General features: G+C 38.5%; 2 protein-coding genes across 2 annotated transcripts; both read right to left on the bottom strand.

Moving 5' to 3' along the window:
* On the bottom strand, positions 7,522 to 8,416 carry LOC109825570. Its single transcript, XM_020392426.1, has 2 exons — positions 8,252 to 8,416; positions 7,522 to 7,963 (listed from the first exon to the last, which is right to left on the bottom strand). The coding sequence occupies exons 1-2, from the start codon at positions 8,353 to 8,355 to the stop codon at positions 7,744 to 7,746; spliced, it is 324 nt and encodes a 107-aa protein (XP_020248015.1). The 5' UTR covers positions 8,356 to 8,416; the 3' UTR covers positions 7,522 to 7,743.
* Positions 9,126 to 14,255, bottom strand: LOC109825093 (60S ribosomal protein L5-like). The gene is made up of 9 exons (XM_020391814.1): positions 14,103 to 14,255; positions 13,518 to 13,587; positions 13,325 to 13,416; positions 13,103 to 13,229; positions 12,934 to 13,013; positions 12,742 to 12,858; positions 10,029 to 10,163; positions 9,754 to 9,923; positions 9,126 to 9,451 (listed from the first exon to the last, which is right to left on the bottom strand). The coding sequence occupies exons 1-9, from the start codon at positions 14,103 to 14,105 to the stop codon at positions 9,334 to 9,336; spliced, it is 912 nt and encodes a 303-aa protein (XP_020247403.1). The 5' UTR covers positions 14,106 to 14,255; the 3' UTR covers positions 9,126 to 9,333.

Raw genomic sequence — 18,519 nt, 5'->3', positions numbered from 1 at the left:
CGGTCGACCGGGCCGGTCGACCGACCTCCTTCCAGACGCACAGGAACCCTTGTGCACGAATGCGGTCGACCGGACCGGTCGACCGCCGCCTGTTTTTCCTGATTCTGCTGCTGATGCTGAAATTCCTTCAATTCTCCACCTCGGCGAATGTTTCCACCAAAACTGAGCCGACACCAAACCATCCAATAGTTCCTCAACAAGTCCAGGAACAATACTCGAGCTGAAACACGATCTCCCCCCATCTTGATCAACTGATCAAACCGGCTGCATCTAAAGACTGCCTACGTATCCTCTTGCCCAAGGAATCAAGCCGAACGTAGTTCACCCAAATGGCCGCCAACGGCCTCAGCACTGAAGGATGTTCAACAACTTCAAACAATGACCAAATTTCACTCCTGAAACAACTTTGGTCAACATATCTGCAGGGTTGTCATTTGTGTGGACCTTCTCTAATATGACATCTCCATCATCCAAGACGTCCCGTACAAAGTGGAATCTGACATCGATGTGCTTTGTGCGCGCATGATAAACCTGGTTCTTTGCCAAATAGATAGCCGACATACTATCACAATATATCCGAATAGTCCCCTGTGCAATCCCCAAGTCCTCCAATAATCCACACAACCATAAAGCCTACTTAATAGCTTCAGTAACTGCCATATACTCTGCCTCTGTAGTAGAGAGAGCCACTGTGGACTGAAGCGTGCAACGCCAACATACAGGTGCACCTGCCAATGTAAAAGCATAACCTGACGTAGACCGGCGTTTGTCAAGATCTCCAGCATAATCTGAATCCACATAACCAATACAAGCCTGCCCGTCCTTCTCATCCTTCTGAAATACTAAACCAACATCCACGGTGCCACGAACATACCGTAGAATCCACTTCACGGCCTCCCAGTGACCCTTCCCGGGGTCATGCATGTATCTCGATACCATGCTCACGGCCTGTGACAAATCTGGCCTCGTACACACCATCGCATACATCAAGCTACCTACTGCACTAGCATATGGGACCTTCGACATATAATCTCTGTCCTCAACTGAAACAGGTGACATCAACGCTGAAAGCTTGAAGTGGGGAGCCAATGGTGTGCTAACTGCTTTTGCATTGCCATCAAAGCTGAATTTCTTCAACATCTTCTGCAAGTAGCTCTTCTGTGTAAGCTTCAATTTCCCCTTCACCATGTCTCGCTCGATCTCCATACCCAATATCTTCTTTGCCGCTCCAAGATCCTTCATCTCAAACTCGGATGATAACTCCTTTTTCAGCTTTCGAATAGCTGAAGAATTCCTGGAAGCAATAAGCATATCATCAACATATAAAAGCAAATATATGAGCTCACCATCCTGTAGCTTGTGCATATAAACACATGGGTCATATGGGCTCCTTGTGTACCCTCGGCCAATCATAAAGCCGTCGAATCTCTTATACCACTGTCTTGGTGACTGCTTCAAACCATAAAGAGATTTCTTCAGCTTACAAACCAAATTTTCCTTTCCTGCAGCTTTGAAACCCTGTGGTTGTGTCATGTAGATCTCCTCATCTAAATCACCGTGTAGAAAGGCTGTCTTCACATCCATCTGGACCAAATCCAAATCCAACTGTGCCACCAACGCCAATAAAATCCGAATCGACGAATGCTTCACAACGGGTGAAAATACCTCGTTGTAATCAATGCCCTCAAGCTGTGCATTATTTATATATATTCTCATTGTCTTTATGTATGTGAGTTGTGTTTAGCATTTTTTTCCATCTATGTTTGCTCACATATGTTTGCCATGATCTTCATTTTGTATATTCTATATGGCATTTTGATAGGGGGAGCAATCCCTATATCCTTCTATGTGTTATACTCACCCATGCATATTGGTAGGGGGAGCTTTCGCTCTCTTATTCTTTTTGTCCCCTTTTTGATGTTGTCAAAGGGGGAGAAATACTGTGAGTATATCTATTTTGTTTGCTTATATGCATGTTTATTGGAACTTGTATATTCATTTCCTTCATGCATATATTCCTTTTTGTAAATTGTTTGTCATCATCAAAAAGGGGGAGATTGTTGGCCTTCTTGTTTTGATGATGTTTAACAAACAATTTACCACTAATGTTGTTTGTCTAGTATTTGTGTTTTCTTATTTATTGTAGACAAACAACGTTGTTGGAGGATGGATGGATTGCGCCATAACGACGATATCAAATGGAGGTTGGCGGAATTGTGGAGTGAAGCATCGTACAATTCAAGTTCAAGATCCAAGTTTAGCTTCATCCGCAAGTGTACCAAGATAGAGCTTCGTTGAAGATCAAGATTGCTTGGGTAATTTAGTTTAGGTTTTATATTATGTGTGTTAGATACTCTAAGCTCAATATCATATACACACACGTATTTGGTTTCTATGTATATATATAGTTATATATATACATGCATGGTTTTGGGTTTTTATGTTTTGAACACTTTTGCAAAATAATGAGATTTCATAATTGGGAAATGCAAATTGGAAAATTCTTTTTGTAACATGTTCAAAATATCATTTGCAAACATTTCTCAAAGTTTCATCAAGTTTGGAATTGATTTGTTATGTTTAAAGGAATTTACAAATTCACGTTTTCGTTCGTGCACATGTTCGTGCATGTTTTACAAAACTGATGAGTTTTTACAAATGAGAAGTGATATTTGAAAAATTCTTTCTCTGACATGTTTATATACATGTTTAGAAACTTTCCTCCAGTTTTTACTATTTTTGGAGTTGATTTACTGTGCCTACTTGATTTTACAAAATCGTGTATCACAGCAGATTTTCAGAAACTGTATTTTTGTGTTCAAACATTTATTTCTCTCAACTGGGAAATGATTTTTCAGAAATTCTTTCTCTGACATGTTAATCTACATGTCTAGAACATTCCCACAAAATTTCATAATTTTTGGAGTTCATTTACTATTTTAAATTGATTTTACAAAATTGCTGTGCATTGCTACAGTAATCCGGTCGACCGAAATTTTGGTCGGTCGACCGAAATTTTGGTCGGTCGACCGAAATTTTGGTCGGTCGACCGAAATTTTGGTCGGTCGACCGAAATTTTGGTCGGTCGACCGAAATTTTGGTCGGTCGACCGAAATTTTGGTCGGTCGACCGAAATTTTGGTCGGTCGACCGAAATTTTGGTCGGTCGACCGAAATTTCCTCCGGTCGACCGGTACGGTCGACCGACGCTGTTTCTGCTCGATTCCCAGGTTGGGATCTTCATCGCGGTCGACCGACGATATTTTCGGTCGACCGACAAGTTGACCGTTGGCTTCCAACGGCTCTTTTCTGAGCTGATTCACTGGGGCTGTTTTTGTCTTTTGACTTGGGTTTTTGCTGAGATTTCTAGTGGGTATATATACCCCATTGCTGATGTCTTTTCAAACTAACTAAGAGAGTTTTTAATCAAGTTTAATAAAGTTTTTAACAAGGGTTTTAGTTTGGTTTAAGTGTGTTTAAAAAGCTTTTAAGCAAATTGAGAGTTTGTTTTGGTGAATAAAATTCCACAAGAGCTTGAGGAGATTATCTATTGAAGTTTGAGCTTCCAACTATCATCCCTCCATCTCTTGTTATCAAATTGAGAAGTTTTCTAAACTCAAGCTCTAGCTTTTTGAGTTTAGTTTTGATTTATATCTCTTTGTTCACACACAACCTATTGAGCTTATTGTATTTACATTCATAGTATAATTTGGGGTTGTGGGATTGTAACTTTGAGTTGTGCTAAATTGAGTTCTCACCTTGTTAGAGAGAACAATCATTTACTGTATTTGTGCTTAATTGTGAGATCACTTTGTAACACACTTGTACACCGAGTGAGAAGTGTGTGGTGAGAGTCGGGGATCGTCCCAAGAGGAGTGGCGTCGGTTGACGTTCCTAGGGAGAGGTTGTAATCGAGCACTTGAAGGAGACACGGCTAGGCCCAACACTTAGTGGGTGTAGAGTGTGATTGCAAGAGTGTGAGTTGTAGAGTTTTCGGTTAGCTAGAAAACCGAGTGTGTAGAAGAAGTTCCGGCTTCCAAACCGGATTGTGTTAGTGGATTTCTCCCGAATCGACGAATGCTTCACAACGGGTGAAAATACCTCGTTGTAATCAATGCCCTCAAGCTGTGCATATCCCTTGGCAACTAATCTGGCTTTGAACCGAATGTCCCCAATAGAAGATCCCTCCTTCTTCGCATATACCCACTTGCAACCAATAGCTTTCTTACCCTTAGGTAGATGTGCAAGTGTCCAAGTGTCGTTCTTCTGAAGAGACCGCATCTCCTCCTCCATAGCTTCCCTCCACCTGATCGAATCGGGGCTAGACTCTGCCTCCCTGAATGTGGCTGGAACCATATCATCAACGACCTCCACTGATAATGCATATGCGACCATGACATCATTATACCTAGCTGGCCGACGAATCTCTCTCCTCGGTCTATCTGCTGCAATGGTCCTCTGAACATGACCCTGTTCCTGAGTCCCATGATCTACTGTATCCTGTATCTGCCCATCTGTCATCTCATCTCCTCCCAGTGTCACCTCTGTAGGAGCCTCAATGGATACAGTGTTCTCTGGAGTGGGTGGAGTCACATCATCCTCCACCTGCTGCGATATCTCTCCTGTCTGGTCTCCCTCCACCTGCTGAGGGGCTCGAGGCCTCATCATGTACGCCTCGTCAAATGTGACATCTCTGCTAATAACTATCTTCTTGTCCTGTGGATCCCATAACTTGAAGCCTTTGACTCCATCCCTAAATCCCACAAAGACTGCTTTCCTCGCTCTCGGATTTAATTTGCCATCACTGACATGATAATAAGCTGGACACCCGAATATCCGAAGCGACTCATAGTCACTAGCCACCGAACCAAACCAACGCTCCAAAGGAGTCTTCCCGTCTATCGCAGTGCACGGCAACCTGTTCACAAGATGGCTCGCATAAACCAACGCCTCGGCCCAAAAAGATCTAGGCAATCCACTCTGCGTCATCATACACCGCACCTTCTCCAGCAAGGTACGGTTCAATCTCTCAGCCACCCCGTTCTGTTGCGGTGTCTCTCGAACTGTGAAGTGTCTTCTAATGCCGTGATCCCGGCAAAACTGCAGAAACGGATCACTCTTGTACTCTCCACCGTTATCTGAACGTAGAGTCTTCACCTTTCTACCTGTCTGCAGCTCCACTTTCTTTTTCCACTCCACAAAAATATCCAGGACCTGATGTTTATGCTTCATCGGGTATACCCAATTCCTCCTGGAATAATCATCAATGAAAGTGACAAAATAGTTGGCCCCACCAAGAGATGTGTTCTTGGAAGGACCCCAAACGTCCGTGTGAATATAATCCAATGTACCTTGGGTGTTATGAACAGCGGTGCCGAACTTCACTCTAGTCTTCTTCCCAAGTACACAATGCTCACACAATTCCATCTTGCAGGTCTTAGCACCTTTCAATAGCCCCTGTTTAGCCAATGACTGTAGGGACTTATCTCCTGTGTGTCCAAGTCTCATGTGCCATAAGGTGGTAGTGTCCTCCTCTGTAGTGATAGAAGCTGCCAGACCCCCTGTAACTGTCTTGCCCTTCAAGTAGTATAGGTAGTTTTCCCTGACACCTCGCATCACCACCATAGAACCCTTCGTGACCTTCACTGTAGCATCCTCTAAGATCACTCGATATCCTGCTGCCTCCAAAGTCCCAAGAGAAATGATGTTCTTCGTCAACTGCGGCACGAACCTCACTTCCTTCAATTCCCTCACTACACCATCATGCATCCTGATCCGGACTGAACCAATACCACCAATAGGGCATACGTGATCATTACCCATAAGCACGACATCCCCTCTTTCCAGCTCCTCAAAGCTAGAAAACCACTCCCTCTTAGGGCAGATGTGATATGTAGCTCCCGAATCCATCATCCACTCCGTGGAATCCGCATAGCAAACCGACGGTAAAGCAGGGCATGAATAGCCTGAAGAATCTGAATCTGAATGCTCACCAATAGCTTTTGCAACATTCACTTCTGAAGCTTGTGCAGCTTTCCCCTTATTCTTTCCGGCTTTTTCTTTCCACTTTGGGCAGTCAATCTTCCAATGTCCTTCTTCTTTACAATACCGACATTGATTTCTACCAACACTCTTATAGGCACTCCTATTCTTTGACTTTGAGCGGTTAAACTGACGACGGTTTGGATCTCGGCCTCGAACTGCTAACGCATCTCCCGATGCCTTCTCGGAGGGTTCACCATCACTCTTCCTCAACTCATAGTTCACCAAAGCTGAGGTCACCTCCTTGTAGCTAACTGTAGTTCTTCCATTGATCATAGTGAGAACGAACGTACCATAATCATCTTCGGGCAACGAACACAGAAGTAGCATCGCCTTGTCTTCATCCTCAACTATAATATCAACATTGGCCATATCTGAAAGTAGCTTAGTGAAATTGTTGACATGCTCCCTGATGGAAACCCCTCTCTTCATCTTGAACTGGTAAAATCTCTTCTTCAAGTGAAGCCGATTCTCAATGCTCTTCGTAAGATATTTCTCATTGAGTGTTTCCCACATCTTCTTCGCCGACGTCTCGTTCATAACATCATAAATAAGATCCGGCGTCAAGCATGACCTAATAACACCACAAGCTCTACTGTTCATCTTTCTCCAAACCTTATCCTCCAACTCAGCGGGTTTCTCTTTTAACTCAAGAGTCTCCTCCAAATTCTGTGCATCCAAAGCATCCATCACCTGACACCTCCACAATCCAAAATTGATCTTGCCATCGAACTTCGGTTTGTGTGGTATGTGCGGTATAAGCTGTGAGCCTGTGAGATTAATTGTAGCACGTTGTTTAGCTCAAACCACTATCAAAATTAGTATCACGTACGGTTCTACTCTATTACTCTATGTGCGTTAAAGTGACACATCCGTGGAATTTGCCAACTCAAGGTCTATCTAGGTATCACATGGCGAACAAACACTTAATTTTTACTTCAACTAAAATCTATGGTACATCTGGTGTATAACTTATGTGTTATGATACTGTGATAAATACTCTGAGATTATGTTTACTTCAAAACATTTATGGAACAAGATGGTTGATCTATCAAATAATGCACTGCTAAAATGATGATACTTCATATTATAGATAAACATATGGATTCTCTCTCTCTCTCTCTCTCTCTCTCTCTCTCTCTCTCTCTCTCTCTCTCTCTCTCTCTCTCTCTCTCTCTCTCTCTGTGTGTGTGTGTGTGTTTGTGTACATATTGGGTACTTGATTCCAGTTTCATGTTTATTTAAGGATACCAAATATATACAGTAACACCAATCTCTAAATATATCTGATTGCTGATTGCTGATTGCACTCTTTCTGCTTATGACCAATCCAGTGATCACCCAGTGTGTAATTAATAAGACAATGCCAAAATGCATATTATCCTTCATGCTTGTCTATATATCAAAATTTCTCTTCAATGCAATGATTGAAGACCTAAATTATTTCATCAAAGATGGCTACATATTTGTTGCTTGCATATTCATGAAACGCCAAAATGCACATGTTTTACCCTATATATCCGAAAGACAACTGATCAATATACAATATTTTGTTAATCTTCTCTTTGTGGGAATAAAATGAAGGTAGAATAGACTCATGTTGCCTAAATACATAACAAAAGAGATTAGAGAAAGAAGATCTCAAATAAATCCAATAAAAGGTTCTCTATAGGAGTTTTGAAATCAGAAAGACAATTAATTATCAATTCACAGGCTTGCCCTTCTCTCTTAGTTTGGCGACTTCCTCTTTCATCGCCTCTTTCCTCTTTTTGTTCGCGAGAATTTTTGCCCTCAAACCCGTTATCGAAGGATCTTTCTTCTCCTCTGGTGGCGGAGGTGGGGGTCTCCTTGCGGCAGCATTCGCACTCTCAACTGTTGAAGAAGAAACTAGTCCAACAGAAAGCAAACCATGCATGAATTCTCTGTACAGTATATATCCATAAAATTTGCGTCAGTAGAGCAAATAAGCTATAAAATGGAATTTTTCTCAGACTATTTTCCGTTGGGCTCCTACATCTTCATACTTGTAATAAACACGGCGAATCACACGCTCGTTTTAAACAACTTAATGGATTCGGAGGTGTAAATGACAAATATGGAGATTTGAGTGTCTAATATATATTAAAACAAAATAAATTTAGTATCAAATAGAAGAATAACCCAAAGGAAAAAAAAATCAGAACACTTAACGTAAATATATATTTAATAACCTTCTGAGACTAGCTTTGTTGCCTGGAGTTGCAGGGATCAGCTTGATGTTCTTCTTTGGTGATGGAGAGAGAGTTGGTAGAGGAACTAAGGAACTGGCCATCATTGGTTCAGAAATGTATAAAAAGAGGGAGAAAAGTTTAATAAGTATTTCTTTTCAAGAGACCAAAACTGGAATGACAGAGCCACGCAAGGATAATATTTAGGTCCACATGTGAATACAAGTCGCATTCTATTGGTCAGCCTACTGATGGATCATATCTTGTAGCAATTCAAACCATAGCTTTTTTTTATTTGTGATATGGAAGTGTGGGTACATGGATAAAATGCAACTATGTGTTTCGTTTCTTTCTTCTTCGCTAATGCAAACCCTAAGTCTCTCTGCGAACCAAACAAGAAATCGATCGGAAATAAAAAGGGAAATAAAAAGTCCAGGGTGGACACTGTGTGAGGAGAAGGAAATAGGTTTCATACCTCATTTTAGCAAACCAAACAGCCCCTCACAGGACAAAAAGTTGCTATTTCTAGAGCTCGCAAGAAAATCAAGAAACTAAAGCATAAAATGTGTTTTAGGGAAAAATCACAAACTGCTGGTACAACAGATACTATAAAATTACTTAGGCAACTGATCGTCACGCGTAAATACAGAACACGATGCGTCCTACAATATCAGCATACATACAAACGCAAGCGGTCAAAATATGATGCCATCAGAGTACAAGCGGGTTGCTTGCTTCAATTTGACTATAGGAATAGGAAGTAAAAGTTTTCCAGCAAAAATTCAGTGACCTAGGACGTTCATGTACAAAATGCGTTCTTCTTAAACAAGTAGTGATTTCTCAAGGAACTCAGCAATTCGTAGCACAATCAGAGAACTTTAAACAAATCAGCTGCAAACGCCAGTTTATATATAACTAAGTCAAAATTCGGAATATCGTTGAGGATGTCAATAACAGTCTTCTGTTTATCACCAAAAGCAGGCCATACTAACGACGACAAGGAAATAACAGAGTTGGATGCAAATAAAGCAAATAAAACCAGTTCATGAAACCCCATAGCAAAAGAACTAAACTCTATGACATCTTCACTCATCATCTTCATCCTCATCCTCATCATCACCACCAGCACCAGAGTTGAGAGCATTCAATCGTTCAATGAGCTTAGCCTTTCTCTCCTCGTATGTAAGCTTCTTCAAGTTGTATCTGAAAGACGAAATCAGAATTAGTCAACAAATTATTTACTTATTGTAAAAGAAATTAAGATAAGATTTAGGGTTAGTTGCACATATAACCCTGCAGTATCACTGCTTTGGACTTGCTACCACTTCAGTTTCATTGTTGGAACTAGACCCCCTAGGTTTAATATTTGACTCTTCGGGCCAATCAGAGCTATCAAAACTACAAGGGCAGTGAGGAGGGCCAATGCGCAACTAATCCTTAGATTTATAAGAATCCAGGCACACAACTAATCCTTAGATTTATAAGAATCCAGGCAAGATCTTTACCTCTTGTGCTCCTTTGGTGGTTCCTTGGTGGACTTCAATGGAGTCGGGTCTGCTCTGATGGCAGCATGCACCTTCTTGTAGAGCTCTTCCATGTTATCAGGCTCAATTCCTCTCTTGATGTATTCAATAAAATGAGACTGATATTTCTCTGGCTCGTCCTCCATCAGATTCTGCAAGAAGAATTACAAACATTAACAAAGCACACATACACACGCACACCAAAAAATAAAAAATAAAAATGAAGCAATAAACAACACAAGCCTTTTATGTCTTACCCTCATGTAAGAAGCAACATGGCCCCCGAAAATGTACTTCCTATGAACCTCAGCATCAAGCTGCTTATCGTCTTTCTTGAAACCAGCAAACCTCTTTTCACTGTGAGGAATGTCGAGACCTCCATCAAGTGCTCCCTGCATAAAGAAAAGGAAAATTGATTACAAAATGAACACAGCATAGCTAATCCTATTGAGTATTTGGCAATATTTTATATGCAAAGGAACTAGAACAAAAGGTATGCAATGTAGTGACTAAAAATCAGTGAGCAGTATCTTCAAAAAATTTCCCAGTCGCAGAAATCATGAACAAATAAACTAAGCCCTACCTAGAGAACCATCGACAACTGCTCATCAAGCATAAGGCCAGAAAGTTGAAAGCCGAACCCAGATGAATATTGTTCATATTGATTAGGTAGGTCAAGATGAACACAAATATAAAAATATTGTTCATATTGATTAGGTAGGTCAAGACGAACACCTATAAAAAGCTTCGATAAAACCACATTTTTAAAAATAATTAAACTGTAATAGACAAGAAAACAAATGCTGATAATTTAGAGGTGAGGTCACCCCAGACCATCAAAGCAATAGACAGACTGGTGCAAGTACCACCATCCACGCATAAGTAGCTAATTGTAAAAGAAATAAGGATTATGATGAAATGTGAAGAATACCAACACCAGACAACTGCTGTGGTTGAAGAAATCCTGGATCTAAATTTGGATATAATGACAGAAGTTAGAAAAAAGGTCACACAAGTAAACTCAGTAATCTATGCATTGGGTCAAATATCTGTACTTTTCTAAATAAATACGAAAAGATCCACATAAATTTTTAGCCCAATAATTGTTCCCATGTGATGCATCTACAAAAAAGTGAGCACTTTACTCAATTCAAAAGAATTAAGAACAAGAATATAAAGAAAATGTGGTGAAGCTGAAGATCGAAACAATACAGCAAAACCTTTCACCAACTGAATATTTGCACGAAGTTGAGAAATTGAATGTTGAGACAATGTAGATAAAGGTGTCAGATCAGTTATCGCTTGCAGCAATCAAGAACAAGATTCAGCTGTAGAGAAATAGGAACAAAATTGATAGGACAGAAATCTAGAGGGGAACTTGTATGACCTACATAGCTGAGAATGGATGTAAAACCTGAGCAGGGAATATTAAAATTTAATAACAAACAACAAATTGGCTTAAAGAGACATGATGTAGAAGAAAAAACAAGGACCGGAAAACATAGAGCATACTTTCATGAACTGACCAGGTAAGGTATGTATTAGGCTATTAGCACTCATGACTTCATAATTTCATGACACTATAAGCAATACATAAGATAGCTTATAGAATGAGATTGATTAAAAAGAGGGATATAAGTACACCAGTTCACTGATCTTCAGGCAACTGCTTTAGAGAGGCACTAGAAGTTTATTTTCAAGTAAGAGTCGATAGACGACTTAACTGCATCTTGAAGATTTGTACAGGATTATTGTTCTGCTAAATTGATGTCTATCGTTAAGCCATGGTTCTCAAAGATGTAGTCATTGATTTATGGATTGCTTTATATAAGAATATCTCTATTTTATATTTGATCCTAAACTCATGCAACTTTTTTGGCTAGTAGCTATTATTGGCACTTTAATTTTGCAAAGAGCCTTCTCCTGCTGTTTGCAAGCTAAAAACTAAACTAAAACCCTGAAATGCATGCCCCACTTCATGCTTCGCACACCACTTCAACTCACAGCTCTGAAACTTAGCTAATGTTGGGATTTTCCACTAATGAACACTATTACCTTCATAATGCGTGACTTGTCCACAGTCTACTAATGAACACTATCATCTCATTGTATCTGAACACTTGGAAGTAGAACGAAGCAGTTGAATCATGTATCCTCACAGGGCTAACTTCATTATGTACTTAATAGGCCTACTTCACTGTCCTTTCTAGTAATTCATCTCAAAAATATAAGCAAACCTGATTTCCATTTGCTTTATGAACTCTCAAATTAAAAAATATTGGTGAAGAAACTAAGCAAATGAAATTAGACGGAGGAATGTAGAAAAAAACTATTTAGATTGTACTGTACATTCTCCCAAACGCAGGAGGATAATTTCAGATAAATCTTAATTTATACTAGATAATAAAAGCAGAAGAGAATATTCACATTCACTTGCGGTGCGAAGGGAAAAGACAGAGTCAAACATGAAGTTGAATCAATGACCCATAGAGGAAGGAATACCTCACCTACGAGATGAGGTTTGTGAAGATAAAACGGAAAAAAATCCTTGCAAAAGTGAAATATCTGGCACCGTACTGCGACGATATTGTCGCTTTATAACAGGTTGTCCACCTTTACCTCCCAAGTTGCCTAAAAAAACTCACTAACATAGGTCAAGCTGTTACTCAGCTACAGAACCCCCCTAAAATTTAAGGAATCTACTGACATGAGATACTTCTTAGAAAGGAATGTTAATAATATTTAACCACCAGTAAAATGCCCTGGCTTACTCCCTAATCATGTACATACACTTTATAGAACACACTACAATTGCCGTAACAGATTGAATAACTAAACATTGCTCCATCATCTCTGCTCCAGCTCAATATGTAGTCACAAATTTTAGTTGCTAGATATAATTAGTTGAATAATACCGGATTCAGCATTAAGTATACAATCAGATATGGATTCAGTATTAAGAAAGTATACCTTGAGAGCACCGAAAACACGATTTCCAGTGGTGGTCCTAACGAGGCCAACGTCCAAGAGAGCACGGAAAGGCCTCCTGCTCTCAGCAGGCTCAACAGAGAAGTCCTCTCCGGTTGCCTAAACAGAATGTACGCTAGTCAATTAAAAGGCTCAAACTTAACTGGATATGAAAAACAGTACTGTAAAAATTACCTCAACATTCCCCTCGTATTCCTCGTCCATATCAAGATTTTTCAAGACACGGCGAGCCAACAGAAGACCAGTACAATATGCTAATATTTGGTTACAAAGGTTAGAATGTGAACAAAACACCGGCTCAACTAAAACAGCAACAACATCATGCGCAATAATGCAAAATTACCCGCAGCGTAGTTGGTTAGACCAACTTCAAGACCATAACGAGGCAGCTCATGAGCATAAGCAGCAGCCATAACAATATCACCAGTAATACTTGCAGATATTATTTGTGCAATAATATCCTTGTTGGTCTAGTCAATGGCTAAGAATTTAACAAGCACAACAAAAATGACAAACATAATATACAACAAACTCTTAATAATAAACATGAAAGATTTCAGGATACAAATCGGACAACAAATCGATACTTAGGAGTATTGTACTTGTTCTTGTCCTGATTAATCAGACGAATGCGTGCACGATAATCAGTCTTGCCGTCTGCACGGTCCAGCAATAAAATTTCACATTAAATAAAACCAAAAGAGAGTTTGACCAACAAAATTCGAATACAGTAACATAAGATAGTTATCAACTAATACCTCTCCTCCTCTTGTATTTCACTTGAAATCGCTTAAAGTAAGCCTTTGACTTCTGGGCCTTGACGAATACCTAAAAGTTCATGGGATAAACTCATGGTTAAGTACAAGGATATCATGAATAGATAATTATGTGCAAAGTGATACATCACTAATCATCATATAATTTGATGTTTCAAAGCTACGAGGCTCTTGACGCTAACTACATGAACCAAGAGTAGTTAAATTACATTAACAGTCTCACTAATCTCGAAAGTAATCAGCTTTAAGATAAGTCATTCTATAGTTCAAACAAAAACCTAGGGTTTAATCCTCTTCTCACGGAAACAAGGGACAATCAACTTCGAAATTTAGTTCTGAAAATATCCTTCAAACAGCTAACCACGGTTCATACAAGATTTGAATCACTACCCATCAAAAATTTGAATCTCATACAAAATTTAAAGTGTTCAGTACTTGATTAATGAATCACGCAACAATATAAACACTACAAACTGAAATCATTGGGGTTTGTGCAAAGAGATAAAGATCGACTGAGGATCAATAGAGAGAGAGAGAGAGAGAGAGAGAATTTGATGGAAATCTTACCATTGTGCTCGTTCTGTGATCGCCTTCGACGAATGGAGGAGAGGAACGAGAGAGATTTTTGGGGAGCGGCGTGTTTTTGTAGTTTATATACAAAAACCCTAGGTGTTTTGATCTAGGGTTTCTATCTCGTTTTTTAATCCGACGGCTAAAATCTGCATTTGGTTATGGGCTGGGCTGGGCTTTCGAAAGGCCCAATCTGTTTTAAACCCTTTTGTTGTATTTCCCCTTTTCTCCACTTTCTTTCATTTTAGTTTTTTAGGGAGAAAGGTCTGTTTGGCTTTCAAAAAAAAGAGGGAAAATTGTATTTGCGGAAATATATTTCCCGCTTCCATTTCTATTTTTTTTTTGGTTTGCAACAAAAACATGGGAAAAGAGGCTAAATCACATGAATTGGGACCCACAAGTGAGATGAAAAGAATAACAATTCTATGAATTTTTCCTGAGGTTGTTTGGTTAGTTTCTTAGAAAAGTAATTGTAAGAAAAGAAATAGGCTTGTTCGATTTTTCTACTTTTCCAACCCATTTTTGAGTTTTGAGCTTGGAGATAAACTTCTTATTTTTTAAGGACAAAAGAGCTTTTTTAAGGACAAGAAACCACTAAGATAAGAAATGACGCACGCCTTCTAAAAAAAGTTTTCTCCATATAGTTTTCTTTTCTATTATTAGGTTCATCAAAAAAAAGAAGGGAAGGAGAGGATCTAAAAAAGCAGTGGCGTAGCCAGGATTTAAACATTAGGGGCCAAAAATATATATGTATGAGGATGAAAAGAATATATTATAAAACTAATCATGAAAATGTATGTATATAGTTTGATAAAAAAACCTCAGTGAAAACATTAATCCTAAAATTGTGCATGGCGCTCTTCAAGAGAAACAAAAAACATCAAGCAGTGAAACTAAATCAAAGGTCTTCATAATATCTCTCTCAATAAAAATAAGCAAACTGTCAGCAAGAAATCATCCTTCATCCTGTTACGTAATCTAATATTCACAAGCTTCATAGCCGAAAATGCTAATTCGGTAGTTGCGATAGGAACCGAAAGAGTCAAAATCAAGCGAATTAATCTATTAACAAGAGGATAAGTCATGGATTTCTCCATCTTTGCTAAACCCTTTACATAGCTCTGCAAATAGATGACAATCCCTCCAATTCTTGATGTTTTTGACACATCAATATAAAAGTGTTGCAACTGAAATCTCAAAGTAATCCTCTCTTGTTCTGTAAAATCACAAGGATAGTACTTTTCAGCAATAGTACAAATATCCTCAATATCAAAAGATTTGTACCCATCTTTCGAACTCAAAACAACACTAAGTTTCAAGAGCTCGATCACTCGCTCATTGAACATTGTATTTAGCTCTTGTAACTAAAAGTCAATAGTGACGTTAAATATATCAAAATGGTAATGATGTTTAGCAGTGATACAATCTAGTCTGCGACGACTTCGTCCTTTAAAATATGGACCATCCAAATTTTGAACGACAATCTCATGATTGAAGCAAAAAATCATCACATTCTCAAGGAAAGAATCCCACCCATCATCTCTCAAGGTTTGAATCAGTGACATTGTACTTGATACTAAACGCATTGCATTCACGATACCTTGAGATTTTTACTGCAAAGTTTGGCAAAGAATATCAGTAATGCCCATAATTTATTTCATGAGATGAGCAATAAAAATAAATTCAAATAATCTAATTTTTTTTCAAAGTTGCATTGGCATCTCCTTTTATTTTATAGCGAGCACCGTCATTTTTGATATTTTTAAGAATAACACAAGTTGTGTTATACATCCTTAGAATGCTACAAACTGAAGAAAAGTGGGAGCTCCAATGAGTATCACCGGCTCATTTAAAGTGCACATTTGATTAAAACCTCTACATGTCTTAATTTCATTAATGGCTAGCATGCGTGCAATTTCATCTATTTGAGCAGTTTGCAACTCATCATGACGCTTAGAAGAGGCGTTAACTGCATTAATGATGAAATGTCAAATCTAGAAAAAAAAACTCATGAACATAATTTACCTCTCTAGCAACTGTCATTAACGCTAATTGTAGTTGATGAGTCATACAATGGACATAATATATAAAAGGATACAACCTAAGAAAACGTGCCTGCAATCCTCTCCATTCACCACGCATATTGCTAGTCCCATCATATCCATGTCCTCAAAGATTTTAAAGATCAAAACCATGATGTGAAAGAACGTCAGATAGATTAGAAAACATAGTGGCCACTGACAAATCCTTAATATGGGCAAGATAAAAAAATCGCTCTCTTACACAACCTACGCCATCGACAAAACGAATCACAAGAGCCATCTCTTCTCTCTTAGCTACATCTCTTGATTCATCAACAATTATGCAAAACTTAGATTCTCCAATTTTTTTCATGAATACAATTTCAAACTTTATTTGCACAAACATGCAATATCTCCTTTTGAATTAAAGGAGACGTATACTTTGTATTAAATGGAGCATTTTCTAAAATAATAGTAGCCACATCCGGATTATATAATTCTATGTATTTGAGCGACTCAAGGAAATTACCTCGATTGCTTGAATAAATGCTCTCATCATGACCTCTTAAAGCACACCCCTGCAATTTTTTTGGCCCCTAATGTTTAAATCCTGGCTACGCCACTGCTTTTTTAGATCCTCTGCTTCCCTTCTTTTTTTGATGAACCTAATAATAGAAAAGAAAACTATATGGAGAAAACTTTTTTTAGAAGGCGTGCGTCCTTTTTTTGATGAACCTAATAATAGAAAAGAAAACTATATGGAGAAAACTTTTTTTAGAAGGCGTGCGTCATTTCTTATCTTAGTGGTTTAATAGAAAAGAAAACTATATGGAGAAAACTTTTTTTAGAAGGCGTGCGTCATTTCTTATCTTAGTGGTTAATTGTTCTCAAGACGAACCAAACAACCCCGTAGAAAACACATTTTAGAGATTTTCGTTTCAAGAAAGTGGGCTGAACAATTCAAGTTGGGACCCATGAGCATGTAAAATAGATTTTTTAAAATAATAAGTTTGATTTTCTTTCCATAAATTAGTTTTTTTAGGAAATGAACCAAACAACCCTTAAATTGTATTAAACCCCCAAGAGCTTTTAGTGTTTTGTACTAAACCCCGAATAACTTTCAAAATCCCACTAAACCCCAATAATTTTTTCAAAAGACCCCCAATATTTTTTCGGTGAATTCTGCAATAATATTCAAAATGCCTTTTTATGGGTTTTTAAATTGAATGTATGGGGTTTGTTATCAAAATGTGGAAACTTCCTAGGGGAATTTATGCAATTCCAAAATTTTAGTGGGAGTTTATTGCAGTTTTGGAAGTTTGAGGTGGGGGGTGGGGGTCACTGCAAACCCCTGAAAGTTCTTGGGTGTTTAGTATAATTCACCCTTCCTTTTAATTTTGTTCTGAGAAAAATTGCTCTCCGTCTCGATGGATTAAGTTCGCTAGTAAAATAAAGGAAAATGCTGGTAAAGTCTTTTGTTTATTTTCCTCACTTTACTTTCTGTTTTTCAACTCTGGAAAAAGGTGAGATAATACTAATTATACTGCTCTTTCCATGTTGCTACTATATATTCAATGGGGTGATAGAATGGCTTTTTTTTTTGACGAAACAATATGAAAGATAGAATCCGTTGGCATTATTCAAAGGAGTATGATATCTTAGACATCATATTTATTTAAGAAGAAATCCAACAATTTGCTCGACCAATATATGTTTTCAATAATCATGTTCTCTCTCATTTGATTTTCTTTTTCTCACTATTATCTTCTTAGGAAAACCATGGCAATATTATTTTATATATTATCCCATCATTTTCAAATAGAGTAAAGATAAAATCTACTTTCACCTCCCATTTCCTCCCATCATTTGCAAACAAAATCTTTTCCTCAATGTTTGAATATCCTACGAGGCAAAGATTTTCCTTTAGAATGTCACCAACTAAGCGCATAAGGGGGTGTTTGTTTCAAAAAAATTTTGGGATATAGGCTGAATTTCAAGTTTTGGGATGTAAAAAGGGATTTTTTTGGGTTTTGGAATTCCATAAACTATGTTTGTTTCAAAAAATATTTTGGCATATTGAATCCCAAAAACATAAAAAACTAATTTATTTTAGGATTTGAGAAATCCTGTTTTTGAGACCGGATATGGGCTGGATCTCTGACAAAACAAGTCCACTTCAGCCAACTGCTCTCGTAATCCCGAAAACCGATTGCAGACCCAACTATAGAGTCACCGCTTCCCTCTCCCATTTTCGTCTCCCTCCTCTTTTACCCACCGTCTCATTTTCCGCGCGAAAACCATAGATCTCCTACCCTCCTCTCCGCCTCTACGACGCCACCCCCTCCCTCCTCTAGAAATACCTAGGGCTTGTGGCTGAGGGGGAGGGAAAGAAT

Source organism: Asparagus officinalis, chromosome 10 (assembly GCF_001876935.1).
Source record: "Asparagus officinalis chromosome 10, Aspof.V1, whole genome shotgun sequence".
Taxonomy (NCBI): domain Eukaryota; kingdom Viridiplantae; phylum Streptophyta; class Magnoliopsida; order Asparagales; family Asparagaceae; genus Asparagus; species Asparagus officinalis.
This window is presented reverse-complemented; position numbering and strand designations above follow the sequence as displayed.

Coding starts and splice junctions, on each gene's coding strand:
- LOC109825570 (XM_020392426.1), bottom strand. CDS start 8,355: ATGATGGCCAGTTCCTTAGTTCCTCTACCAACTCTCTCTCCATCACCA. Junction 7,964..8,251: donor AACAAAGCTAGTCTCAGAAG/GTTATTAAATAT, acceptor TATACTGTACAG/AGAATTCATGCATGGTTTGC.
- LOC109825093 (XM_020391814.1), bottom strand. Junction 13,014..13,102: donor TCTAACCAACTACGCTGCGG/GTAATTTTGCAT, acceptor ACCAAATATTAG/CATATTGTACTGGTCTTCTG. Junction 9,452..9,753: donor CCACCAAAGGAGCACAAGAG/GTAAAGATCTTG, acceptor TTCGTCTTTCAG/ATACAACTTGAAGAAGCTTA.